Here is a 26,699-nt window from a genome sequence, read left to right on the forward strand (position 1 = left end):
CCGTGCGTGTGCGTTCCCTTGCTTCTGACTTCGATCAGCGAAGACGGCTTGAAACTCTTGTTCTTGGAATTCCAGCGAGGTGGATCTTTCGAAAAAGGAATTCCAGCGAGGTATGTACGCGGCCATGCCAGCCGGCCAACTGCCTGTACTCCGTGCCGCTATTTGCCAGCTTTTCAACTGCCTTGCCGGATAGCGATAGAAATTGAAATTAAGGCTTGTTTAGTTCACTCTAAAAACTAAAATTTTTTAAGATTTTTTGTCACATCAAATGTTGTGGTATATGTATGGAGTATTAAATATAGTCGAAAACAAAAACTAATTACGTAGTTTGCTTGTAAATCACGAGATGGATCTTTTGAGTTTAGTTAGTCTATAATGGAACAAAGTTTGTCAAATAAAACTGAAAATGCTACCGTACCGAAATTCAAAAAAATTTAGAACTAAACAAGGGCCTTGGAAAACGAAGTTCAGACGCATGATCTGAGTGTATCCCGGTTGTCTGATGAGTCTGAGGCTGTAAACTTTTGCGAATCACGGCAGCGATCTATCACGAATTCACGATGGCTGCTGCGACTGCTGGTTCACCGCCTTCACATACTAGTATTTAAAACATTCAAGGACATTTCGCCATCTGAAAGTGCTGTTTGTTGAACGAGAATATTCTTCATTTCTCATTGCACATGCAGCGGGGTACTCTCTAACAATTGTACGCACTAAATATAAGATCAATAGAAGATCGTTGCAGTCTCTAATAATACACTGCTAAATATAAAAAGGTACTACGAGTATCTGACTAGTACTTTTTAGGTAACGTCTTCGTTTTAAACACAATAATTTGACTAGTATTTTTTTAGGATACACCTTTGCTTTAGTTGCAGGGTAGACACCCTAAGCTATTTTTAGCTTGAACTAGAGGACTTCTCATCCCGTTCAAGAAAACCCCCGAACCTCATATGTCCTGCCCACATAAAAGGATCCGTTGCCTGATGAGAGGGTTGTACACACTGAGTCTATGAAAGTATCCTTTAGACAGGCACGAAGCCAGCGGTGGGGCTAGGGCCCCTACCGCTGCTGGCCTAGTGAAATTTCTAGTGTGTTTTTTTTTCTAATTTTAGACATAAATTTATAAAGTAGGGTGGGCTTAGAACTTTATTTTTTAGATATATTTTGTGAATTTCATTATTGGTCTATATTTTTAATCTAAGACTACTTTAAACTAATATATTTTTTTTATTACGAAGGATAATAGTAGAGCTAAGTCGATGTAGAATTTTTGTTCAGCCCCCCCTAAATTTTTTTCTGGCTTCGTCCCTGCCTTTAGAAACATAATAACATCAACACGTGTTGTTTTTATATATATACATATTCTCACTAAAAAGAAAGAAGATCAGTATAAAGTACAAAGTTTAACAATCATAGAAAAGAGAAATTACAAAGAGTAGAAAATATAACCTGGCAGTGTGCCCCCTGCTGTCCACCGGGAAACAAAAGCGCAAGCGAATTAAGTGTATCTCATTTGGTTAGGTTTTTTTGTTGAAACCAACTTGGCATTGGTACTTGTATTTTTAAAATTATTCAAGGATTAATGGCGTTATTCTTTTGGTAATCTTGAGATCTTAGTTCAGACTTAGTCTTTTAAAGATGCTATAGGCTTATGTGCTATAAGTGTACATGCGTGCAGTGGGTGTCTACATTTATATAGCCTTAATATTTTTTTTTCCTTTGATAAGTCGGCGGAAAGGGAGAGAATCTCCCACCTGGCCATTTTCATTCATTCATTGGCCTCCCAAAGTCTGATAAGTCAAAGTACATTTGGTTTTATGCAGGGCGCTTTGCAAACTCTAATAGATGAACTTAAAGTTTACATTACGTTAGCTAGAAAGAGCCTGTTGTTGCGCGATATAACCTTGATATTAAGCTAAGGGATTCTTCCAGCCCCTATCTATCTTTCTCTATCCCTAATTCCTACAATATAAATTGTAATATAATAATCTCTTCTCCATCTAATGTTAAATTGTGGAGGGTTTCATCCAACCCACTTCTTTTATCCCATATTTTTTTTACTTCCCAAACTATATCCTCGCACCAACCATAAACCGACATACCGATCTAAATTCATGACTCATGCTTATATAAGTTAGAATAATTCACGTCTAGCGATAATACAGAGTCAAATTCCAATTCATATTGGGTTCCAGCAATGCATAACCACATGGAAATTGCTTGATAATATAATACACACGGGCATATTTCCTAGTAGAGACCACATCGATCTAATAAGTAGCGCCAAAATCTAATGGCTTAGTGTAAGCCTGTAAGGAGTATATAATAGTAAGCCGTCGTATAATACATGGGTATGATTAGTTCGTTGCAATATAGGCCTTGTTTAGATGTAGAAAAAATTTAGATTTCGCTACTGTAGCACTTTCGTTTGTTTGTGGCAAATATTGTTCAATCATAGACTAATTAGGGTCAAAATATTCGTCTCGCGATTTATGGACAAACTGTATAATTAGATTTTGTTTTCGTTTATATTTAATGCTTCATGCATGTGTCGTAAGATTAGATGTGACAAAGAATTTTAAAAACTTTTTGGTTTTTGGATGAACTAAACAAGGTCTAAGAACTCAAAGTAAGGCCTTGTTTAGATACACCCAAAAATCCAAAACTTTACAAGATTTCTCGTCACATCGAATCTTACGACACATGTATGAAGTATTAAATATAGATAAAAATAATAACTAATTGCACAGTTTAACTGTAAATCACGAGACGAATTTTTTAAGCCTAGTTACTCCATAATTAGACAATGTTTGTCAAATAAAAACGAAAATGCTACAGTGTCAAAATCCAAAAACTTTTTGCATCTAAACAAGGCCAAAAAATTTTGAAAATTTTTTCAGATTCTTCGTCACATTAAATCTTTAGACGCATGCATGAAGTATTAAATATAAACGAAAATAAAAACTAATTGCACAGTTTGGTCGGAATCGACGAGACGAATCTTTTGAGTCTAGTTAATAGATAATATTTGTCAAATACAAACGAAAGTGGTACTATTACTATTTTGCAAATTTTTTTTGAACTAAACAACGCCTAAGCTATCTACGGCTTAACATGGCCGCGCGAACACTCCAACATCTAATCAGCAGCGCCAACGGCAGGTCGGCAGCCATAGCGATCAAACATTCAGATTCCAGGGAAATTGACACAAAACATCCAACAAAATAATCCGAAGTCTCTACATCTAGAATGCCATCTCATCAATCAATCAAGAGAGAAAAATCATACTGTAGATCACTGTCAGTACCCAATCGTTTCGACCTTGTTTAGTTCCGAAAACTTTTTGATTTTTGGAACTGTACCACTTTCGTTTTTATTTGATAAACTTTGTCCAATCATAGAGTAATTAGACTTAAAAGATTCATCTCGTGATTTACAGATAACTATGCAATTAATTTTTATTTTTGTCTATATTTAGTATTCCGTGCATGTACCATAAAATTCGATGTGACGAAAAATTTTGAAAAGAATACATTATGGCCTTGTTTAGTTCCCTAAAAATTTTGCAAAATTTTTCAGATTTCCCGTCACATCGAATCTTTAGACGTATGCATAGAGTATTAAATATAGATAAAAATAAAAACTAATTGCACAGTTTAGTCGGAATTGACGAGACGAATCTTTTGAGCCTAGTTAGTCCATAATTGAACAATATTTGTCAAATACAAACGAAATTGCTACCGTGCTCATTTTGCCAAAAATTTTGGAACTAAACAAGGCCTATGCAAATCACAGCGGTCAGCGAGTCAACGGGCTTGCATGAGAGCCAGCCTGTCTCACACTCCCGACGCCAGAACGCCATCTGAGCCCTCCGATTCGAAACGAACGGTCCCTCTGTGTGGGCCCCTCTCCCGCACGCACGCGCAGGCATCCCAACGTCATCCACGATAAATACTGGCACCACCTCAAAGGCCGCGCACCAGTCAGTCCACACAGAAACAGCCAGCCTACAGAGGCTAGAACTCTGAACAGTGCGCCGCCCAACCAGAGATGGCGCCGCAAACCACCGCAGCCGCCGGCGGAGGAGGAGAGGAGGCGGTGGAGGAGGCCAGCACTCTCCGGCACCGCCCCAACGCTGCCAAGAACGGCGGCGAGGAGGACCAGGCCAACAACGGGGTCGCCTCCTCCCAGCTGCCGCTGCCGACCGCCGAGGGGGAGGGGAACGCGGCGCTGTCGGTGGAGCGCGTGTTCGCGGAGCAGGCGGTGCCGTCGTGGCGGGAGCAGCTGACGGTGCGCGCCTTCGTGGTGAGCTTCTTCCTGGCCGTCATGTTCAGCATCATCGTGATGAAGCTGGGACTCACCACGGGGATCATCCCGTCGCTCAACGTCTCCGCGGGGCTCCTCGGCTTCTTTTTCGTCCGCCTCTGGACCGCCGCCATCGAGAGGGTCGGCCTCCTCAAGCAGCCCTTCACGCGCCAGGAGAACACCGTCATCCAGACCTGCGTCGTCGCCGCCTACGACATCGCCTTCAGCGGTATGATACTGCTATCAAGTTAATTAACAGTATGTGCAGCGGGGACTGCTGTGCTCGAGATAATTAACATTTGGCACACTGATTTGCGATTCTGTGTGAGCAAACTTTTTTTTCTTTGCTTTATTGGGATTTCTTTATATCCTAGTACTTATACGTGTAGAGTAGGAAGCTGGAAGCATGAAGTCACGAACACAACTAATACTAACAATTTGTAGTATTGTAATAAGTCAACTTCGATAGGAAAATCTCGCAGTCAGTTACCAAAAAAAAAAGATTTTCTAGTATGCTGATGAATGATGATTATATAACACGTTATCAAGATGGTACACGCAAGCCAACATGCAATTCGAAGCACGTCTGAATTTAGACAACCTCGAGCTGAAATAGACGACCTAGCATCCATAATGGTTAGACTAAGTTTATAAATTTAGGAAATAATATCATCTATGACACGAATAAATATAAATATGTTATAAGAATACATTTCATGTTGTATCTAGAGATACTATTTTTCTGTCATCAATATTTATGTTCTTTTCTATAAATTGGACCAAAATTATAAAACTTAGATAGTCTTAGAACAATTCTAGAAGTCCATTTTGTTTAGGACGGAGGTAGTACCATACCATCATACCTACTCCTAATGAGATGTCCCAGGGATGTGACGTTGTTAACTGAAGGCTAACTACAATCGACCATCCATGTTGCTTTCTTCTTAATTAGCATGTTTCAGGAGTATTTAATAGAGTATGTTTTGCAGTTCCACAATTAACTTCCTGTCAAAAAGTGTTGTGGTTGTTGACAGGGTGTTTGTACTTAGTTCAACTAAGTACAAATACCTTTTTTTCTTGCTCGGTTATATTGGGTTTTTCTTCTTTCTATTAATAATACTATGACAAATCTTTTGTCGTCATTTAAAATTCCAAGTACCAAATGCAATATTGCTTGTTCCAAGGGGGACGCTGATGCTCTGCTTTTCTCCCTTCTATATATTTCCGAAGGGAGGCAGGAGCAGTGTCACTTTCTCCTATCCTTGTCTTTATGTGGAAAAAATGTGCTAAATTGTGTACTAATCCATTCTGATCGATAGGTGGATTTGGCACTTACTTGTTTGGCATGAGCGAAACCATCGCCAAGCAAGCGACAGAGGCTGACGATCCTCAAAATGTCAAGAATCCTCACATCGGATGGATGATAGGGTTTCTCTTCCTTGCTAGTTTCATTGGCCTGTTTGCTCTTGTGCCTCTAAGAAAGGTAAACATTTCAACTCGCTTTTGTGCATAAAACTCTTGTGGCATCACTATATAGCACATACCAACTAATCATGAACTGAAATCATCGGTATAGGTTATGATTGTCGACTACAAGCTTACATATCCTAGCGGCACAGCAACTGCTTATCTTATCAATGGTTTCCACACGCCAGAGGGTGCCAAGCTTGCAAAGTAAATTATCTTAGTGTTGTTTTCCTTGCTGGTTTTAGTTATTATTATCTGTGGTACTAGGTGTAAAACAATATTAATAAATTCATACATTGTATTTTTCAGGAAACAAGTAAAAACTCTGGGAAAATTCTTCTTGTTTAGCTTCCTTTGGGGGTTTTTCCAGTGGTTCTACACTGGTGGAGATAATTGTGGATTCCAGAACTTCCCTACATTAGGCCTTCAAGCTTATAAGAACAGGTCAGAGCATCGACTATCTTGGTTCAGAAAAATAGCATTCACCATTGCTTGTTATAGCATTCTGAATGTACCAGTTTAGGACACTGATGAAATGGCTTCCATACTGAACTTTCGTTTTCAGGTTTTACTTCGATTTCTCTCCTACCTATGTTGGAGTTGGGATGATCTGCCCGCACATCGTGAACGTGTCTGTTCTACTGGGAGGCATACTTTCCTGGGGAATAATGTGGCCTCTAATTCGCAACAAGAAGGGTAGTTGGTACCCAGCCAGTCTCTCAGAAAGCAGTCTTCATGGACTGCAAGGTTACAGGGTACAGATCCATACAATCATCCATCTTTAGTTTTAACACCTGTTATAATCACCCAAGCAGCTAATCTGGAAATTCCTGACTAGTGCAGGTTTTTATATCCATCGCTATTAATTCTTGGAGATGTTAGTTTTAACACCTGTTATAATCATCCAAGCAGCTAATCTGGAAATTCCTGACTAGTGCAGGTTTTTATATCCATCGCTATAATTCTTGGAGATGGCCTGTACAACTTTGTGAAGGTGCTCATTCGCACTACCATAAGGTTTATATCCATGATGAAGAAAAACAGCACCCTTCCGGTGTCAAACAACGGCAGCCCCATCGCTGAAGCTGTTTCCTTCGACGACGAACGCCGCACGGAGCTGTTCCTGAAAGATCAGATCCCCAGATCAGTTGCCTATGGAGGTTACGTGGTTGTCGCTGCCATCTCAATCGGCACTCTTCCTCAGGTCTTCCCGAACCTCAAGTGGTACTACATCCTGGTCGCGTACATCTTTGCGCCCGTGCTCGCCTTCTGCAACGCCTACGGGACTGGCCTCACCGACTGGTCCCTCGCGTCCACCTACGGCAAGCTCGCCATCTTCATCTTCGGCGCGTGGGCTGGCGCGTCCAACGGCGGCGTCCTCGTGGGGCTCGCCGCCTGCGGCGTGATGATGAGCATCGTGTCGACGGCCGCCGACCTGATGCAAGACTTCAAGACCGGGTACCTGACGCTGGCGTCGCCCAGGTCGATGTTCATCAGCCAGGTGATCGGCACGGCCATGGGCTGCGTCATCGCGCCCTGCGTCTTCTGGCTCTTCTACAAGGCCTTCACCGACATCGGCATGAGCGGCAGCGAGTACCCGGCGCCCTACGCCATCGTGTACCGGAACATGGCCATCCTCGGCGTGGACGGCTTCTCGTCGCTCCCCAAGAACTGCCTCACCCTCTGCTACATCTTCTTCGCGGCGGCCATCGTCGTCAACCTGATCAGGGACCTGGTGCCGAAGAAGGTCGCCGGGTTCATCCCGCTGCCGATGGCCATGGCGATCCCGTTCTACCTCGGGTCCTACTTCGCCATCGACATGTTCATCGGCACCGTGATCCTCTTCGCGTGGCAGATGATCAACAGGGCCAAAGCCGACGCCTTCGGGCCTGCCGTTGCGTCGGGGCTGATCTGCGGCGACGGCATCTGGACCCTGCCGCAGTCCATTCTTGCGCTCGCCAAGGTGAAGCCGCCCATCTGCATGAAGTTCCTGTCCAGGTCGGTGAACGCCCAAGTGGACGGCTTCCTCGGAAATTAAACTGTGAAATTACGATCTGTCAGCAGTCAGCATGAATCACAAGTGTATATTGTGTTGATGCTCCATGCTGTAAAATGTACCGGGACGGGTAAATGTTGCTTCGTCACGATCTGCTTTTGCTGTACATGAGTAAGTACACTAGTCGTAGGAATTTGCCAAACTAATGTTTGCCGTACACGCGTCAGCATTATGGTACCAACAGCTGTATGTTAACTATATACTGTAAGACGTTTTGACTCGAAATTGTTTTCACTGTGACGAGTCAAAACCCATAATTAGCAGATACAGCTGTTACGACATGATGAGTCAAAACTCATATTTGATAGATACATTGCTCTTACGTATCTAGACATAGTGTATATCTAAGTGTATAAAAAAATTATAAATTTATAAAATCTAAAATGTTTTATAATTTGAAATGAAAGGACTACATGGCTTCAAATTTCATAACTACTCTATCTCATCGTATCGTCGATATCGGCAAGGGTAAACCAAAACGTTTTGACTCGAAATTCCCCTTCTCCAAGCGAAAGAACATCTGGGCCGTGCAATCCTGATCGAAAGGCTGCTACCAGCACCAGCCTACTGCCAACCAGATTCCCGGGACCCGATCATGACGTAACTGGATTCCAATTACTTCCAATAAATACGCCGATTACCAAGCATCAAGTCATCAACCGTGTCACGAACAATTAGGCACCCTCACCATGGCGACGGGCACCGCCGCCGCCAGCGCTTCCGGCGGCCCAGCCGTCCACGCGGGAGCCGACGCCTTGGAGTCAGGCGCCAGCCTGCTGCGGCGACGCCACGCCGACGGCCTTGCGGTTGCTGGTGCGGACGACGGCGACGACGGGGGCGGCAATGCCGAGGAGGAGGTGGTGGCCTCGGTGGAGCAGGCGTTCGAGGACAAGCCCGTGCCGTCGTGGCGGGAGCAGCTGACGGTGCGCGCCTTCGTGGTGGGGTTCATCCTCTCCATCTTGTTCAGCGTCATCGTGATGAAGCTGAATCTCACCACCGGCATCATCCCCTCGCTCAACGTCTCCGCCAGCCTTCTCGGCTTCTTCCTCGTCCGCCTCTGGACGAAGGCAATCGAGAGCATGGGCTTGCTCAAGCAGCCCTTCACGCGACAGGAGAACACCGTCATCCAGACCTGCGTCGTCTCCGCCTATGGCCTCGCCTTTAGTGGTAAAACCCCCAAACCCCAGAGTGCTTTCGTCATTACTTCTGATTAGGTTGTTTCTCTGCGTTCTCTTCCTCGTCAATTTTGTTAGATCAACAAGTTTCGGTGCATCACCAACGCGGCTCTCTTTTTTTTTTTTTGTTCTGTTCTGGAGTTGAATCTACAGATTAGATCTATGCACAATAGGATTCACAGGTCGCTTTTATAGGAAAAATATACTGACTTTTTACGGAACAGATTTCAAATATCGATAAACATGGGGATCTGAAATATACATGGTGGATCTTTTCAGAGATTAATTCCGATTGTGGGCAAGACTGTGAATACTTTTAGCTTTTACATTGCAAGATGATTGCTACAAATTTTCTTGTTACTTTTCGAATTGTGAATTATCAAATAAAACAATACAACATTTTAGCCTTAATTCATCACAAAATTCCAATTGAACAGGTGGGTTTGGCAGTTACCTATTTGGTATGAGTCGAAGCATTGCTGAGCAAGCAACAGAGGCCAATGATGCCCAGAATATCAAGGATCCTCACCTCGGATGGATGATAGGGTTTATGTTCCTCGTCAGTTTTGTTGGACTTTTCGTTCTGGTTCCTCTGAGAAAGGTAGATGCTTCTTTTTACACTACTAATTCTTGAGGGATAACAGTATGTTAAAACAACCTTTCGATGGATATGTCGACTGAAGTAAATGCTTTCAGGTTATGATTGTCGATTACAAACTGACCTACCCTAGTGGAACTGCAACGGCTTACCTCATCAACGGATTCCACACACCCCAGGGTGCCGAACGTTCAAAGTAGGCAACATGAACTCTGCTAGCCTGTCACTATTACAAATCAACATGTGTTTATTGATAATAATGTAATCTATTTCAGGAAGCAAGTTCGAACCTTGGGCAAGTACTTCTCACTCAGTTTCCTTTGGGCCTTCTTCCAGTGGTTCTACACAGCTGGGGACGATTGTGGATTCACCTCCTTCCCATCACTCGGCCTTGAAGCTTACAAAAACAAGTCAGTACCACGACATCCCGGTCTCAGATTCGAACAATGCCAAATTTTGAGAGAGTAGCTCCACACTCTTTTACTATATTACTATATTACCATGCAGTCATGGACTAATGCATGCAGTCTTTATTTAATCTCTCTAGCTTAGGAGTTGTCTGCTGGTTATTGTTATTTTTATGATATTATTATGATCTCATATATGATTTGTTATAATTCTATTGTCTTTAATTACTTATAAAAAAATATTTGCTGTTTTACAGGTTCTATTTTGATTTCTCAGCTACTTATGTTGGTGTTGGAATGATATGTCCATATATCGTAAATGTATCTCTTCTCCTTGGAGGTATCATTTCGTGGGGAGTAATGTGGCCACTTATCAGCACAAAGAAAGGAAGTTGGTACCCCGAATCTCTTCCTGATAGCAGTCTACACGGACTTAATGGTTACAAGGTGAATTACAATTAGTGATTTCATTCGAAAATAAATAAATTACAATGGGTCATACTAGAATTCAGAATTTTTGTGTTTTCACAACTACTAAGAACTGATGACGTATAATTGCAGGTGTTTATAACCATATCCGTAATTCTTGGGGATGGCCTGTACAACTTCTTGAAAGTATTCGGTAACACAATAAGGGCATTCATATCAATGTATTGGAAGAAACATGCAAACACACTTCCTGTGTCCGACAATGGGGGCCCTCCCGCCACAACTGAAACCGAGTCATTTGACGACAAGCGTCGCATTGAGCTATTCGTTAAGGATCAGATTCCCAAGTCAGTTGCATTGGGTGGTTATGTCTGTCTGGCAGCTATAACGATCGGCTGCCTCCCTCTCATCATCTCCCAGATCAAGTGGTACCACATTTTGGTGGCATACATCTTTGCACCTATACTAGCCTTCTGCAATGCCTATGGATGCGGCCTAACAGATTGGTCCCTCGCCAGCACCTATGGCAAGCTTGCAATCTTTGTCATTGGTGCATGGGCAGGGGCTTCACATGGCGGAGTGCTTGTTGGATTAGCTGCATGCGGTGTCATGATGAGCATTGTGGGAACAGCTTCTGATCTGATGCAAGACTTCAAGACTGGGTACCTGACTCTAGCCTCACCAAGGTCCATGTTCATCAGCCAGGTGATAGGCACTGCCATTGGATGTGTAGTAGCACCATGTGTCTTCTGGTTGTTTTACAAGTCCTTCGACATTGGTGTGAGTGGTGGCGCTTATCCAGCACCTTACGCCATCATGTACCGTAATATGTCAATCCTGGGCGTGGATGGCCTGTCCTTGCTCCCAAAGAACTGCCTCACGCTATGCTACATTTTCTTTGCTGTTTCTTTCGCCATCAATTTGATCAAGGATCTGTTGCCACAGAAGGTTGCAAAGTTCATCCCCATCCCCATGGCAGCTGCAATTCCTTTCTACCTTGGACCATACTTTGCTATTGACATGTTCTTGGGCAGTGTGATACTCTTCTTTTGGGAATGGAAGAACAAAGCTGAAGCAGACACGTTCACACCAGCTGTTGCATCAGGCTTGATGTGTGGTGATGGGCTCTGGGCACTGCCCCAGGCTGTTCTTTCTCTGGCCAATGTGAACCCTCCCATTTGCATGAAGTTTTTGTCGAGGTCTGTGAATGCCAAAGTGGACACCTTCCTTGGGAACTAGACGGGTGATAGTTTGATCGGAGTAGAACTCTCTTTCTTTTGTAAGATAAGATGAAAGCGGTTAAATAATTATAGTCATGTAAATTTATATTGGTCTAGTTGGGCAATGGTCATATTCTGTTTTACTAGTATTCAAGCACAATTGGATATTTTTTTCCTGATTTGTCAGGTACTGTAATTTTCTGGTTACCCTCTATCAAAAGAATTTGTCGTGGTCCAGATTATCTTATAGGATGGCAGATCAACTTAGTTCTGTGGGCAGAGAGTTAGGAACGTCCATCAGGTTCATATATGGTAGTAGACCTGGCTGGGTTTTCTCTGGACCCCACAAACGGCAGAAAGATGGAAAGGCAACGGCAGAAAGATGGAAAGCCAACGGAAATAGAGTATAAAAATGGAAAGGCAACGGGAAATCTCTATCTCTTTTCTCTATCTCTCTTCTTTATCTCTTCTTCTCTATCTCTTCTATTCTCTACACCTAAAAAGACTCTAAAGTCATAATGATTCCTCATCCGATAGAATCATATTCTACTTAAGCTCACACATCTGCATCGTACCCAGTTTTGACATAAAGATCGGATCCACGTGCCATGTTCAATACGAAATCCTCAGAGCTCACACCAAAGACGGAAAACAATCGTAAAAATAGAAAAGTCATCATCTATCTGGTGATTCTAAATCTCAATCCCTGCTAACACGTCTGTGTCTGATACGAACCACTTGGAGAGCTCGCACGTTCGCATCGTACCCAGTTCTTACATAAAGATCACATCCACATGCCATGTCCAATACAAAATCCTAAGAGCTTATACGTCCATATCCGATCACCGAGGTACAGTTCAAAAAGATGGTAACCCCGTGCTACACACGGGCAACAACAGACAGACTTACCAAATAAAATACATCATATATTCGATGTTTTTCCCTTTTGTTTTTTCCTATCTTAATGAAATAACACATGGCTCTTCTGTGTCGTTCGAGATTGTTTTTATGTCTATAAATTTAATGGCAAAATAAACTTTTGACTTATGCAAACGATATATATTTATGAAGCGAGGGAGCTAATCGGATCTATGTCTTAAGAAATGACCGTACCGTTTTTTTTCATGCACCGCACATTAGCACATGCATGTTGATGTAATGATGTTGCGTGCTGCAGCCCATGCTAAGAATTTGTGGAGCAGCACTAGTTACTCCAGCACCGTTTGAATAGAGATGCGTACCGAGAAGGACGCATACTTCCAGTTGGTGCATTTGTTGTTGACAAGTGTCACTGGTTACTGTCAGTCCCAAAAATAGAGCGCCGTAACAGAACTAACAGTTAGATCCAGATTCTAACTGCCTTTCATTATCTAAGGAGAGATTCTAGCGTCACAGTGACAAACAACAAAAGGCTCCTCACAGCGCTCTCTACTCCCAAAGCATCAAACGAGTCACCCCGCAGACTGACACCACCACACCACACCACACCATGGCTCCAGCAGGCACCGCCACCGGCGGCTCATCAGCCGTACACGACGACGCCGAGGCCATGGAGCTAGGCCACGACAACCTGATCCGCCGTCGCCACGCCGCCGGAGCCTCCGACGACAGGATCGTCGTCGGCAGTGCCGCCGCCGCCGCCGGTAAGGAGCTGGCCCCGCCGTCGTCGTCGGTGGAGCAGGCGTTCGCGGACCAGCCCGTGCCGTCGTGGCGGGAGCAGCTGACGGTGCGCGCCTTCGTGGTCGGGGCCGTCCTCTCCGTCGTGTTCAACGTCATCCTCATGAAGATCGACCTCACCACGGGCATCAACCCGTCGCTCAACGTCTGCGCCAGCCTCCTCAGCTACTTCCTCCTCCGCACCTGGACCAGGGCCATCGGCTGCACGGGCTTGCTCAAGCAGCCCTTCACGCGCCAGGAGAACACCATGATCCAGACATGCGTCGTCTCCGCCTACGGCATCACATTCACTGGTAGAATAATAAACCCCAAATCTGCGAAGCCTGCGCTCATTTGCTCGTGTCAAATTTCATTCCTGAGACAAGATCGGCCAATCACCCGGCTCTTAGTTATTTTTGGCTTCCAGATTATCTACATTTAGATCTGTGCTAGTGCAATGGTATTCACACACTTGCTGTATTTATTTTACTTACTTTATCACCAAATGACTTCTTTTTTCGCCACGAGTGGAAATTCAGTCACGTCCCTGGTGAACGAGCAGGATCCTAACACGTTATTGATACCATCTATACTTTGCTAAAAGTATATTTCAATCATACGATCATTTACAACCAAACTACAGATTGTGTGACATGTCACTAATTAGCGGTCCATGGGCCACAACAAATCAAAGAAACCCGCTTGAAATATAGATAAACATGTGGGGGGTGTTGAAGAAATTAATTCTGACTGGGCTAGGCATTGTTCACTGGACCATGGGCCATGCTTTTATTTTGGGATACAATCCTAGAAGAAGATTATGGATTTCTCAAAAAAAAAAAAAGAAGAAGAAGATTATGGATGCTATTACTATTACTGACAATGTGAATACATTTAGATTTGACATTGCATGACAATTCCTGCAATTTATATTTTTTTTTTAGAGTTCGAGGGCCTCATGCCCCGGCCTTTCAATTATAGTCAAAAGACCAAAAGGTTTACAGCAAAGTTTGCCTCTAGGCACCCAGTACCCACTGGCAGGGATAACAACCCAACACACCGCTACCAAAAGAAACCAACCTGACAAAGTTCCATAATCAACCACTAGAAGCACTAATAGACTAGCACCTGAAAGAACACCACATTTAACTGAGAAAAAAAACAGTCTTAAGGACTTAGCGTGGTGAGATAAGAAACGATATAATCATATCATAGAGTTGCCACTGAAATTGTAATTTAACAGGTGGGTTTAGCAGTTATCTGTATGGTATGAGTGGAGCTATTGCTAAGAAGACAGAATCCAATGATCCTCAGGATATCAAGGATCCCCACCTCGGATGGATGATAGGGTTTATGTTTCTCGTCAGTTTTGTTGGTCTTTTTGCTCTGGTGCCTCTGAGAAAGGTAGAAGCTTCACTTTCCCACTGTATTCTTCAGGGAAATTCTGCAAAAAGGTTCTATGATTATCAACTGAAGTACATGTTTTCAGGTTATGATTGTAGATTACAAACTGACTTACCCAAGTGGAGCTGCTACTGCTTACCTCCTCAATGGATTCCATGCACCGCAGGGTACTGAACGTGCAAAGTAGGTGACATTAACTATTGTAACCTGACATCATTATTAAAAATCAAGCATTGTTATTGATAAGATCATATTCTATTTCAGGAAACAGGTTAGGACGTTAGGCAAGTACTTCTCCCTTAGTTTCCTTTGGGCATTCTTCCAGTGGTTCTACACAGCTGGGAAACACTGCGGATTTGGCTCTTTCCCAACACTCGGCCTTGAAGCTTATAAAAACAGGTCAGTATGGATGCGTCCTGGACCCACCAACAATAAGCAATTCTGATTCAGAAAGAGAAGTTCCGAACTTACTTAGGAGTATTTATTAAGTGATTGGTTGATTACCACGTAGTCATGCATACATGCTCTAATGAGTACAATATTCAGATGCATCGACTACTCTCTTTGTCTTAGGAAGTGTCTGCTGGCTATTCTAGATTTTATAACCACGCTCTCCTGTGTGATTAGTCATAGTCCTATTGTTCTTAACTTAAGTACCTAAAAATTTATCATTTTGCAGGTTCTTTTTTGATTTCTCACCTACTTATATTGGTATTGGAATGATCTGCCCCTATATTGTAAATGTGTCTCTTCTTCTTGGAGGCATCATCTCCTGGGGAATAATGTGGCCATTGATTAAAACAAAGAAAGGAAGTTGGTACCCTGAGACTCTTCCAGATAGCAGCCTACATGGACTGCAGGGTTACAGAGTAAGCTATGATTTAGTCCTACTAGCATGCAAACTTTTGCTTTCTGCAACCAATGTATTGCCCAGAACTGAGAACATAACACTGCAGGTGTTTATAACCATAGCAGTAATTCTTGGGGATGGCCTGTACAACATCTTGAAGGTATTTTGTCGCACAATAGAAGCCTTCATATCAAGGTACAGGAATAGAAATACAAACACACTTCCTGTGTCCAACGATGGCACCCCTGCTACTACCAGTGAAACTGAGTCGTTCGACGACAAATGTCGTCTCGAGCTATTCATGAAGGATCAAATTCCCAAGACAGTTGCATTGGGAGGCTACGTCATTCTGGCAGCTATAACAATCGGTTGTCTCCCTCTCATAATCCCACAGCTCAAATGGTACCATATTTTGGCTGCATACATCGTTGCACCTGCACTGGCCTTCTGCAATGCCTATGGATGTGGCCTAACAAATTGGTCCTTCGCAAGTGCCTATGGTAAACTTGCAATCTTTATCTTCAGTGCGTGGGCAGGTGCTTCACATAGTGGTGTGATTGTGGGACTAGCTGCATGTGGTGTGATGATGAGCATCGTGGGAACAGCTGCTGATCTTATGCAAGACTTCAAGACTGGGTATCTGACACTGTCCTCGCCAAGGTCCATGTTCATAAGCCAAGTGATAGGCACAGCCATGGGCTGTGTTATTGCCCCCTGCGTCTTCTGGCTGTTTTACAAGTCATTTGATGTTGGAGCGAGCGGTGGCGCTTACCCAGCACCTTACACATATAGTACCGTAACATGGCGATCATGGGCATCAATGGATTGACCCTTCCAAACCATTGTCTGACATTATGCTACATCTTCTTTGCGATCTCCTTCGCGGTCAATTTGATCAAGGACCTGGTGCCGAAGAAGGTAGCGAAGTTCATCCCCATCCCCATGGCAGTAGCCATCCCTTTCTATGTTGGAGCCTTCTTCACTATTGATATGTTCCTGGGCTGTACGATACTCTTCATCTGGGAAAGGAAGAACAAAGCTGAAGCAGACTCGTTCGGACCAGCAGTTGCATCAGGCTTCATGTGTGGTGACGGGCTCTGGGCACTACCCGAGGCTATTCTGTCTCTTGCAAATGTGAAACCTCCCATTTGCATGAAGTTTTTGTCAAGGTCTGTCAATGCCAAAGTGGACTCTTTCCTTGGGAACTAGTGAGTGCTAGTTTGATAGTAGAATAGAATTTTTCTTTCTTTTATAGTTGAGTGGCTGAATAATCCTGTAAATTTGTGGAGTCTCATTGTGCAGTGGTCATAACTTTTTAGTGATGACTAGTGAAGAACTATTAGAGAAGTTGCCTGATTTTCTTAGTGCTGCAATTGTCCGGTTGCTATATCTAGAATTTAATTTTCGTGGTCCAGAATACCTCTAGTGAATCAAGAATGCAAGATTGCAAATCTGCTAAGAGAATCATGTGATTCTGTGAGGCAAGACCTCTTCTTCTTTGCTATAAGCCAGGTCTTTAGATATGGCCGAATCCGATAAGTTCAGACTTTTCTGAAGGAACAAAACGAGCGTTTTGGGCTTTTGGGGCTGAGTCTTAAACAGGAACGACCATCATGTTCAGGTATGTGGAATCGGAGGATGGAAGAGAGACGTTTGCAGCGAAATGCAGAGTGCAGACTTACCAGTAAATCTCGCGCTTCCCCGAAAATCGCATCCCGCCAGTTCGCCTTCCCCTTCATCGTCATCGCCACTGCTCCCGCGCGTCTCTTCTTCGGTACTACCTTTAGGGCACCAAATCCTCGAGCGGCCAGGACAGTGGAGAGCGCAAAAAAAGCCTGGATTCAAGATGTGGAGCAGGATCGTCGGGAGATCCTTCCGATGTTCCTCATCCCGTCATCCGCGCCGGTGCTGGTCGCCCGCTGCGGTGCCGATGCGGCGGCCGCCTGGCCGGCGCGAGCGAGTGTGATGGGCTGCATTTTCACCTGGGCCTTACAAATGGCAGAAACGGAGGCCCAAACGATGGTGTGGAGCCCTTGTGGACGGCCTGTGGGGTTTGCATCGGCGTCACTGTGTGCTTCGCCGACAGGCACAAGGCTGGGCTTTGTTTGGTCCGATTGGCAGTTGAGCCTTGCACGGACAAGTCTGCTGCAAATGAACTGAGGGATTCGTTTCTCAACAAAAAAAAAATGAACTGAGGTATATTAGGATTATACGAGCTCACTGTGTAATCCTCGCCCTGTCGTCTCGGTTCCTCAGCTGCCTGTTGCTTGTTCCGACATCAAGTGCCTCAGCATTTGTCTTCACGTAGTCATGGTTTCGCATTTCACAATACATGGATCGCCGAAACTATTGGATCCCTGCGGCCGGCTAACAATTTAGCTGTCCAGATTCCTGAAATTACGCACGAAAGGCGTCAGCGACAGCAGCCGACAGCGATGCCCGACAAGAACACAGTAGTACATCGTTCCTTGCTACAACCAGGCTTCCAATTAAGGCTCCAGATTTGTTTGGGCCAGGGTTACGTGGAGTATATATAATGCTGGTGAGTGGCGTGGTGACTGGCAAGTGTGTATTGCAGTTGCAGGGAAGGAGACTGGCGTACTGACATCTGAACTTCTGAATGTCAGTCCATCGGTTCCGTTCGCAGCAGTGTGGAGATCGTTAGATTAGATCATGGCGTCCGCCGACGAGCAGGTGAAAGGTGACGACGCCGCCGGTGCCGCGGCCAGCGTCGCGGACGTGCGCGAGCTCAGGCAGAGGAGCAAGCCTCAAAAGAAGCCTGGCACGGATGCGGAGGAGGACAACGAGGCGGGCAGGAGCCCTCCGGGGGCCTGCTGCGAGGTCACGGACTCCATCGAGCGGGTGTTCGAGTCGGAGCCGGTGCCGCCGTGGCGGGAGCAGGTGACGGTCCGGGCCCTGGTGACGAGCCTCTTCCTGGCCGTCCTGTTCAGCGTCATCGTCATGAAGCTCAGCCTCACCACGGGCATCATCCCCTCGCTCAACGTCTCCGCCGGCCTGCTCGGCTTCTTCCTCCTCCGAGTCTGGACGGCGGCCGTCAAGGACCCCAAGCGGCCGTTCACCCGCCAGGAGAACACCGTCGTCCAGACCTGCGTCGTCGCCGCCTACGGCATCGCCTTCAGCGGTACGATACGATCGATGCGCCGGCCGCCAGCTGATGCTGATCTGCTCCCTGCTCGTTCAGAGCTTACCTTGAAATGAAATCTGACGTTGGCTCGTCCGTCACCAATGTTGTCTGTCTTCTGGGGTCAGGTGGCTTTGGGAGCTACCTGTTTGGCATGAGCGAGACGATCGCCAGCCAGGCAGCCGAAGAAAACAATGCGGACAATGTGAAGGAACCCAGGCTGGCGTGGATGATCGGATTCCTGTTCCTCGTCAGCTTCGTGGGCCTATTCGCTCTCGTCCCTCTCAGAAAGGTGCCTGTGAATTGTGATAGCTCCTCGTTTTTTATCACAGAAGACTAGAAGAAGTCTGAAACTGACGTATCACTGGGTTTTGCTTTTCAGGTTATGATCATAGATTACAGGCTCACGTATCCGAGCGGCACCGCGACTGCTCACCTCATCAACGGCTTTCACACCCCGGATGGCTCTGAACGCGCCAAGTAAATAGTACTCGATAGTCGATACCACCTTCCTCTGGGGCACTGATGGATCGATGCAGAGATATATGCTTGGGCACTGATCGATTGCATCGGCCATCTTATATTGCAGGAGCCAAGTGCGAGCGCTGGCCAAGTGCTCCGTGGCCAGCTTCCTCTGGGGCTTCTTCCAGTGGTTCTACACGGCCGGGGACGACTGCGGATTCGGGCACTTCCCTGCACTAGGCCTAGTTGCCTATCAGAACAGGTATCTGAACCTGTCCCTGTTTTTTCTTTCCCTGTTCTTCTTTATGAAAAACCAGCAACCAGCCCCTGTCTGCAGTTCCTATAATGCTTCAGCTGCCCGCCACATGGAAACTATTCAATGTCTTTGCTTTTGGGGTGTTGACAATGCCAGGTTCTACTTCGATTTCTCGACGACTTACATCGGCGCAGGAATGATCTGCCCGCACATTGTGAACGTCTCTGTCCTGCTTGGAGGAATCCTCTCATGGGGAGTTCTGTGGCCTTTGATAGCCAAGAAAAGAGGGAGCTGGTTTGATGCAGAACTTCCAGACACCTCACTTGAAGGAATGCAAGGCTATCGGGTACTTTGCCATCTTCTGCTGAACTTTTTCCTGATTCCTATTCCAGATCTTGTCAAAAACGCAACGGGGACTTCAGTTCATGGCGAGGCTTCAATCTGATTTCAGCCAATCAATCTGAACTGTGTTGCAGGTGTTCATCGCCATTGCCATCATTCTTGGAGACGGCCTGTACAAGTTCGCCATGGTGCTCTTTCGCACCGTCGCCTCGATAGCGGCGTCAATCGAGAAGAAGAAATTCTTCGGTGCGCTCCCCGTGAACAGCGACGACAGCAAAGGCCCCAACCCCGCGACGGCGACGCCACCCTCGTTCGACGACGCTCGCAGGACCGACTTCTTCACCAAGGACCAGATCCCAATGCGGGTCGCCATCGGCGGGTACGTCGTCATCGCGGCCGTCTCCGTCGCCACCGTGCCTCGTCTCATCTTCCCGCAGGTGGAGTGGTACCACGTCCTGGCGGTGTACCTGATGGCGCCCGTGCTGGCCTTCTGCAACGCCTACGGGATGGGGCTCACGGACTGGTCGCTCGCGTCCACGTACGGCAAGCTCGCCATCTTCACCTTCGGCGCGTGGGCGGGCAAGTCCCACAGCGGCGTCCTGGTGGGGCTCGCCACCTGCGGCATCATGATGAACATCGTGTCCACCGCCGCGGACCTGATGCAGGACTTCAAGACCGGGTACATGACGCTGGCCTCGCCGCGGTCCATGTTCATCAGCCAGGTGGTCGGCACCGCCATCGGCTGCGTCGTCGGGCCCAGCGTCTTCTGGCTCTTCTACCGCGCGTTCGCCGGCGTGGGCACGCACAAGAGCGCGTACCCGGCGCCCTACGCGCTCATCTACCGCAACATGGCCATCCTCGGCGTCGACGGCTTCTCCAAGCTCCCCGGGAACTGCCTCACGCTCTGCTGCGTCTTCTTCGTCGGCGCCATCGCCGTCAACATGGCCAAGGACATGGTTCCGGAGAAGGTGGCCAAGTTTATACCGCTTCCCATGGCGATGGCCATCCCGTTTTACATTGGCCCGTACTTCACCATCGACATGTTCCTGGGAAGCGTGATACTCTTCGCGTGGGAATGGGTGGACAAGGATCAGGCGAACGCGTTCGCCTATGCCGTCGCGTCCGGCTTGATCTGCGGCGACGGAGTGTGGTCTCTGCCGCAGGCGTTCCTGTCTCTTTTCAACGTGAAGCCGCCGATATGCATGAAGTTCCTATCGAGGAATTTGAACGACAAAGTGGATGGTTTCATTGGAACTTTGTCGTAGAGAACTCAGGAAAGAACAAGCTTGAATAATTATGACGGTGAACTACTTCTAGCAGTTGAAAGGAAACTGAATGCATGGTAATTAGTGCTTTTATTTAACTTATAATTAGTGCTTTTGGGGCAACAAGAAATGTTGTATACTTATAAGCTCTAAAAAGAAGAAATGCTTTATACAAACAGTGGTTATCTTCACACACATTTATTCTTTGATGATATGCTGATATGGGGTCACCCTGTATCTGAGTTCTCAACATGACCAGTCCATGGGCATGCAGTCACATATGGAGTACCATTCTATAAGATAGCCCCTCTCTCTTCTTCTTCTCTTCAAAAAGAAAAAGAGAGCCAATGAGTTGTAAACCACCAACCTTTCATCTTGGTTGAACTAGTTGTCGCCACTTCCATTCCAGCATCATGATACAGCATTGGCAGTTGACTGATGCATGTAGTAAGTAATTCACTTAGGCGCTTTATCCAGGGTTTTCTTCAGATCAAGAAGTTTTGACCACCTTTGGCTGGAAATCTTCTTCTTCTGGCTACCACCATCTGCAGAATTAGAGATAAAGGGCAATGACAGTTGACAAAGATCTGTACATTACTGACTGAAATTAAGTTCAGTTAATTGTAGCAAGTGCATACATTGCCATACAACTGTAGACTTTTCGCAGGTCTCCGAACATGAACTCTGCACGTGATGTCCACATATTAATCAGTAACGTCACTGACCAACCTAGCATGCAGGCTAGCTGTAATCAGGACCAGCGTTTCACCTTAGCGGATGCAGTTAATCGTACGGTCTCTTGGATTACAGAGTCAAGATCGACTTCGTCTCCTGGTCTCACATAGATGACCTAATTAAAAGTGGAGATAAGTTGGAACCGACGTGAGTGTTGCTTCAGAAATTTCTGCTAATTCAGAACTCATACCGATGGATCAGTGTCACCGAGATCAGGCAGCCCACTCTGATCTCTCCTGGTTGAAGACAGAACCGTGAGATTGAAGCGTTCATCGATCTGTAGAGCCAGAGCATGTCATCAGTCGTCTGAAAATACTGCATATGTGCAGATCCTAAAATAAGATTCTATTACAGGTTGGTGCCTCAGGTACCAAGGTTTGGTACATGCTATAATTGATGGTATCTCTCCGAGGATGGTAAAGGAGCTCATTTCGAATTGTATCATAGAACGGAGAAGATTTTGAGTGAGAGAACAATACATTTGTGCAGTACGGCAAGGAGCAGGAATCACATATTTTTCTGAAGGATGTGAGGACTCGCCCTTTTATGGACATCCCAAACTGAGTGTGCTGAAAACAAATCACACCAATATCAGTTCCTCGCTTGCGAACCTATCTATGTACTTGTACTTGATCTAACTCACCACATGTTCTTCAGACCCAACATTAACTGATAACTGCACGGACACACCGCACACTCATCAATCCGTTGCTGTAACTGTAACCCAAAGGCAATTACCTGCTGGACCAGAAGGTGCACGAGCACATCTGCGTCCCTCTGTCCGTCCTCGATCAGGTCGTCTAGATGCAGCTGCCGCAACGTCAGTTCGATGTCGCTGCTCCACTGATCGCCTCCGCCGCACGACGTTCCGACGGAGACCAGGCTCTGCCGCGCGCCGCCGGTTCCCCTCCGGCGGGTCCTCCGGAGGCTCTGAATCGACACAAGTAGCACCGAAATGAGCTTCTCAGGATCACCGATCACCCAAACAAATCATCGTCAACACTGCGCTCTGTACCTGTGTGACTTGCACTTTCTTCAGTGGCTCGGTCGAGTAAGCATCGTCTTCAGTGGAAAGCTGCGCGTGAACGGCGAGGCTTCTGAATCTGGCGCCGCTTCTGCTGCTTGCTAGCTGCGTGGCGATGGAATTCGGCAGCAGTCTCAGCGCGCGGTTGCAAGCTCTCGCCATGATGTCGGATTTTGCAGTGCCGTGCAGCGGAGCCGGAGCCTGGTCCAGGCTGGTGTGGTGCTGAGGCCCTGAAGATACTACCGTTACCTTATCAGCTTATCGTTTGCTCCACACCGTGGCGTAAGTGACATGTGGCGCTTGTTTGAACAGAACACATGTGCATCACCGTTAGATGCTTTTGCCGGGCAATGACCTGTGAATGAGTGATGAGTCTCGCTACGAATTCAATTTTCATCTACACAAACGTAGTGCAATTTGCTCTCTCGTGTATTCATACAGTGCTATACTACTCTGTTCTAAAAAAATATACAATTCTCGCTTTTTGATAAATCAAACACTTTAATATTTTATCAAATTTATGTAAAAAGTAATATGTATACTATAAAATAAACACTATTAAATTTATTATGGAATATACTTTCATAGTAAATTTAGATGAAGATATAAATATTAATGCTATTCACTAAAAGTACATAAAACTTAAATACTATTGCTGAATAAATAGATTTCTAGACTTGTCTTAAGATAAATTTTTTAAACTTTGATCAATTTTTTTTTAAAAAAAAGTCAAAATTTATGATATCAAATTAGTATTATTAGATATACCATAGCATATACTTTCATGATGTGCTCATTTTATGTTCATATAAAGTTAGTCAAACTTAGGATATTTTGATTTTCACAGGCATGACTCTGAGCCTGTTCATTTAAGCTTATCTGCCAAATCTGGCAGGCATTTAGCAGTGTTTTTTATATCACAATAAATCAGTGAATAATACTTTTAATCATGACTTATCAGTCAAGCGAACAAGCTTACTATTATCATCAAAAGGAGGATCCCCACTTTAACTGATGTGGCGCCAAAGGCAGAGACGAAGGGTTGTCTTAGAGCATGTCCAATAGTTTAAAAAAAACAATAGGGTAAATCAATGAGTTTATGCAAGTCGGTAAAAAAAGATGGTAACATATTTGTTGAGTTTCTTCAACTATTTCCAAAATCTTATTCCAAAATATAGAAAATAATTTTCCATTAGTGTCATACTATTTCTAAATTACCCTAGCCACTTACATTCTTTGCCTATTGTATATTTACATTGGGAACCCTATTCTTACTATTTATTCCACTCATGTTAATCTACCTCCATATTGGTTGATTAATATGCGCATGTATATTTTCACACAATTGGATTGATTTTCTCATGTGTTGGGAGTTGGGTTAAGGAATTATTGGAGAGTGTTTTTTCTGTTTTTCCTAGAAAATTAAAATTGAGAGTGGGACTTAAAAACTCTTGGCGACGCTCTTAGTGGATGAATGACGAGGAATTCCAATTGCCGCTCTCATTTCTTATCTTAGTGTTTGTCCAAAAAAAGTCTTTGTATTAAATCTCAAAGACTAGAAATCACCATATTAACCAGGGAAAAATAAAATCAAAGTGGTGCTCCACATGTTGACAAGTTACCCGTCACTACTATTACGCAAAATGACTCGATGTTTGCCTTGAGGAAAAAAGAAATTCAAAGTTGCAACTTTATATTATCTTTTGGTATCAAATAGTATAATATAAAAATAGTTCAATACGAGAGTTTTAAAAATAAACATAGAAAATTTTTAAATGTAAGACCCAAAAACGTGAACTACGTTACTATGGAAGGCATAATACGTAAAGCTAACACTAAAACTTTGATATCAACCAATGAAAAAGAATGTTGACGATGGATTAATATGTAGACTTACTAAGTGAATGTATGCAGATTGTTCATGGTGAAATAATCTGAGCAAATTTAGTCCGTCCCACAGGCCCAAAGGGTTTTGACGCGCCCACGAACTTTACTGGACAAGGCCTGGGCATAGATTCCATTGTAGAGACAACAAATTTCTTGGCCCAAACTAGGTCTGAAATATTGATTTTAGCTATTTTACACTATAAAATGCACGAGTGGCCTGCCCCATGCTAGGCGCCTAGGTTCAAAAAAAGAGGCCAAACTTGCCCAATGAAATGATCATAGACGGGACTTTTTCGGTCTGAAATAATCGGCCTTTTTTCGATCTAGCCCAAATGAGGCCAGACCTGATGACAATAAACACCATTGAAGCCATTAACATTAGAGTAGGACAAGAGGGTAAGCTAAATTGCATATACTCCCTTCGTCCCTAAATAAATATCATTCTTCCTTTTCGAAAAATAATTTTGACTAATTTTATATTAAACAATAAAGATTTATAGCATATAATTAATATTATTAGATAGATCATTCAATCTATTTTTATAATCAATTTATTTGGAGATACAAATCATTTTGATCCCTCACTAGTTTGTCAAGAGAGAGAGAGAGAGAGATGATTGATTACTCTACCAAAAAGTCTGGGTCTGGCAAACAAGCCCAATATTTGTTTGCCGGGCCACTAAGATGTCTATCTGTTTTTTTTTTTTTTGATTGAGGGGAAAGATGCCTAGCTGAATTAACACGCAGTTGGTACCGGATGCTCAGCCCAACAAACCAACAGGGCATGCGGGGCCGGGCCTTCGTCTCAAGTCGATCTAATCTGGTGCGGCAATCACGGCAGCCATCTCTCTCTCTCAAAAAAAAAAAAAAAAATCACGGCATCCAAGTCGCCTCACTCAAACGGTCGAAGCCAGATCGCCCGGCCAGGCTACGATTCTGTAGTGTACGTCTAGATTCGGATTCCTGACCGCTTGTGGCTGCCTCTGGCTGGCCGTGCATCGATGCTGCGAGTGCGAGCACATGGAAAACGCCCGGCACCCAGCAAACCCTTCCGTCGTGTCACTGTCAGCGCAGCTGATGCTGGTCGCATCGCCATCCTACTGGACGCCGCCGCTGCTTTTGGCGTCCGGCCGGGTGCTCCTCGATCAGAAATTCAGAGCTCACAAGTGCAAGTGCCCTCCCCTCTCATCATCAACTGTTAACCTTTTTCACTTTTCGGCCTTCATGAATCCGGCCACCCTTTTGGCAGCCATCGGCCAATCCCAGGTCCTCTCCGATCCCCAGCGGATCAATGGATCATCGTCATCATCATCTGCAAAACCGTGGTGATGATTTGCTACTCGCAAAAGGCAGAAAACGCACGCGCGTGCGGAAAAACACGCTGCTCGCGACGCTCAGTTCCAATCCAGCCACGTTGGAACAACGCCTGCTGTCTAGCTGCTGCATGCTGCGGTCCTATTCTGCTCGCACTACTGTACTAGTTTCCACGTACGGCCGGCCGGTTCTTGGTGCGCGGAAGAGTGGAAATGCACCTTCCGACCATCGGCGGCGGCCGAAGTTGCTGTCGCCTGTCGGGGGGAGATGTGCTTGTGTTGGGTGCATGCAAACCCCAGTTGCGGCGATGCACGTTGCAGATATCCTCTACTATGTGGCTTTGGAGGAAGCCAAGGACAGTTTTGCATTGGCTCGTGTTCAGGGACTGACAGTGCCATCACTTGGTGGCTGGTGCCGAGTGCCGACAGGAAAGTGCCGTTCAGAAAGCAGCTTTTGTTTAACCTGTGAGGCTGTAACAAAGTGTTACGTTGCATGCTCTAGCGAATTGCGCATGCGCTCTGACGACTGCCGACTGCCAACACGCGTAGTGGCAAGCTCTCCAGTTAAGGGAGATATATCAAACAGGATAAATAATCCTGGTGGCACTGAAAAATCTCCTCGGCAGCGAACCACTAAAATAGCGGCAAAGAGCCGTTGTATAGAGACGTTTGCCTATAGTTTTGGTTTGTTACTTGTTACCGT

General features: G+C 45.2%; 3 protein-coding genes, 1 long non-coding RNA gene and 2 pseudogenes across 4 annotated transcripts; 4 read left to right on the forward strand and 2 right to left on the reverse strand.

Moving 5' to 3' along the window:
- LOC8056023 (probable metal-nicotianamine transporter YSL12) lies at positions 3,971-8,129 on the forward strand. Its single transcript, XM_002446764.2, has 6 exons — positions 3,971-4,537; positions 5,628-5,791; positions 5,885-5,982; positions 6,085-6,219; positions 6,341-6,530; positions 6,716-8,129. The coding sequence occupies exons 1-6, from the start codon at positions 4,054-4,056 to the stop codon at positions 7,811-7,813; spliced, it is 2,169 nt and encodes a 722-aa protein (XP_002446809.1). The 5' UTR covers positions 3,971-4,053; the 3' UTR covers positions 7,814-8,129.
- On the forward strand, positions 8,505-11,907 carry LOC8082850 (probable metal-nicotianamine transporter YSL11). Its single transcript, XM_002446765.2, has 6 exons — positions 8,505-8,998; positions 9,444-9,607; positions 9,703-9,800; positions 9,880-10,014; positions 10,269-10,458; positions 10,573-11,907. The coding sequence occupies exons 1-6, from the start codon at positions 8,521-8,523 to the stop codon at positions 11,677-11,679; spliced, it is 2,172 nt and encodes a 723-aa protein (XP_002446810.1). The 5' UTR covers positions 8,505-8,520; the 3' UTR covers positions 11,680-11,907.
- Positions 12,890-17,246, forward strand: LOC8082851 (annotated as a pseudogene).
- LOC110436199 lies at positions 14,216-17,705 on the reverse strand. Its single transcript, XR_002453944.1, has 4 exons — positions 17,253-17,705; positions 15,013-15,136; positions 14,836-14,927; positions 14,216-14,760 (listed from the first exon to the last, which is right to left on the reverse strand). It is a non-coding gene; the product is annotated as an uncharacterized LOC110436199 (long non-coding RNA).
- On the forward strand, positions 18,047-21,396 carry LOC8082852 (annotated as a pseudogene).
- LOC8082853 (large ribosomal RNA subunit accumulation protein YCED homolog 2, chloroplastic) lies at positions 21,159-23,062 on the reverse strand. Its single transcript, XM_002448160.2, has 7 exons — positions 22,788-23,062; positions 22,511-22,702; positions 22,252-22,341; positions 21,963-22,049; positions 21,807-21,887; positions 21,676-21,721; positions 21,159-21,582 (listed from the first exon to the last, which is right to left on the reverse strand). Exons 1-7 carry the CDS (start codon positions 22,956-22,958, stop codon positions 21,494-21,496), a joined length of 756 nt encoding a protein of 251 aa, XP_002448205.1. The 5' UTR covers positions 22,959-23,062; the 3' UTR covers positions 21,159-21,493.

The sequence above is a fragment of the Sorghum bicolor genome, chromosome 6 (genome assembly GCF_000003195.3).
Source record: "Sorghum bicolor cultivar BTx623 chromosome 6, Sorghum_bicolor_NCBIv3, whole genome shotgun sequence".
Lineage (NCBI taxonomy): Eukaryota > Viridiplantae > Streptophyta > Magnoliopsida > Poales > Poaceae > Sorghum > Sorghum bicolor.

Excerpts from the sequence above, each read along its gene's own strand:
- LOC8056023 (XM_002446764.2), top strand. The coding sequence starts at position 4,054 with ATGGCGCCGCAAACCACCGCAGCCGCCGGCGGAGGAGGAGAGGAGGCG. Across the intron at positions 5,792-5,884 it reads CTCTTGTGCCTCTAAGAAAG|GTTATGATTGTCGACTACAA; the intron begins GTAAACATTTCA and ends TCATCGGTATAG. Across the intron at positions 6,531-6,715 it reads ATGGACTGCAAGGTTACAGG|GTTTTTATATCCATCGCTAT; the intron begins GTACAGATCCAT and ends TGACTAGTGCAG.
- LOC8082850 (XM_002446765.2), top strand. The coding sequence starts at position 8,521 with ATGGCGACGGGCACCGCCGCCGCCAGCGCTTCCGGCGGCCCAGCCGTC. Across the intron at positions 9,801-9,879 it reads CAGGGTGCCGAACGTTCAAA|GAAGCAAGTTCGAACCTTGG; the intron begins GTAGGCAACATG and ends AATCTATTTCAG. Across the intron at positions 10,015-10,268 it reads CTTGAAGCTTACAAAAACAA|GTTCTATTTTGATTTCTCAG; the intron begins GTCAGTACCACG and ends GCTGTTTTACAG.
- LOC8082853 (XM_002448160.2), bottom strand. The coding sequence starts at position 22,958 with ATGGCGAGAGCTTGCAACCGCGCGCTGAGACTGCTGCCGAATTCCATC. Across the intron at positions 21,888-21,962 it reads TCGGTGACACTGATCCATCG|GTCATCTATGTGAGACCAGG; the intron begins GTATGAGTTCTG and ends ACTTTTAATTAG. Across the intron at positions 21,722-21,806 it reads GATTAACTGCATCCGCTAAG|AGTTCATGTTCGGAGACCTG; the intron begins GTGAAACGCTGG and ends CATCACGTGCAG.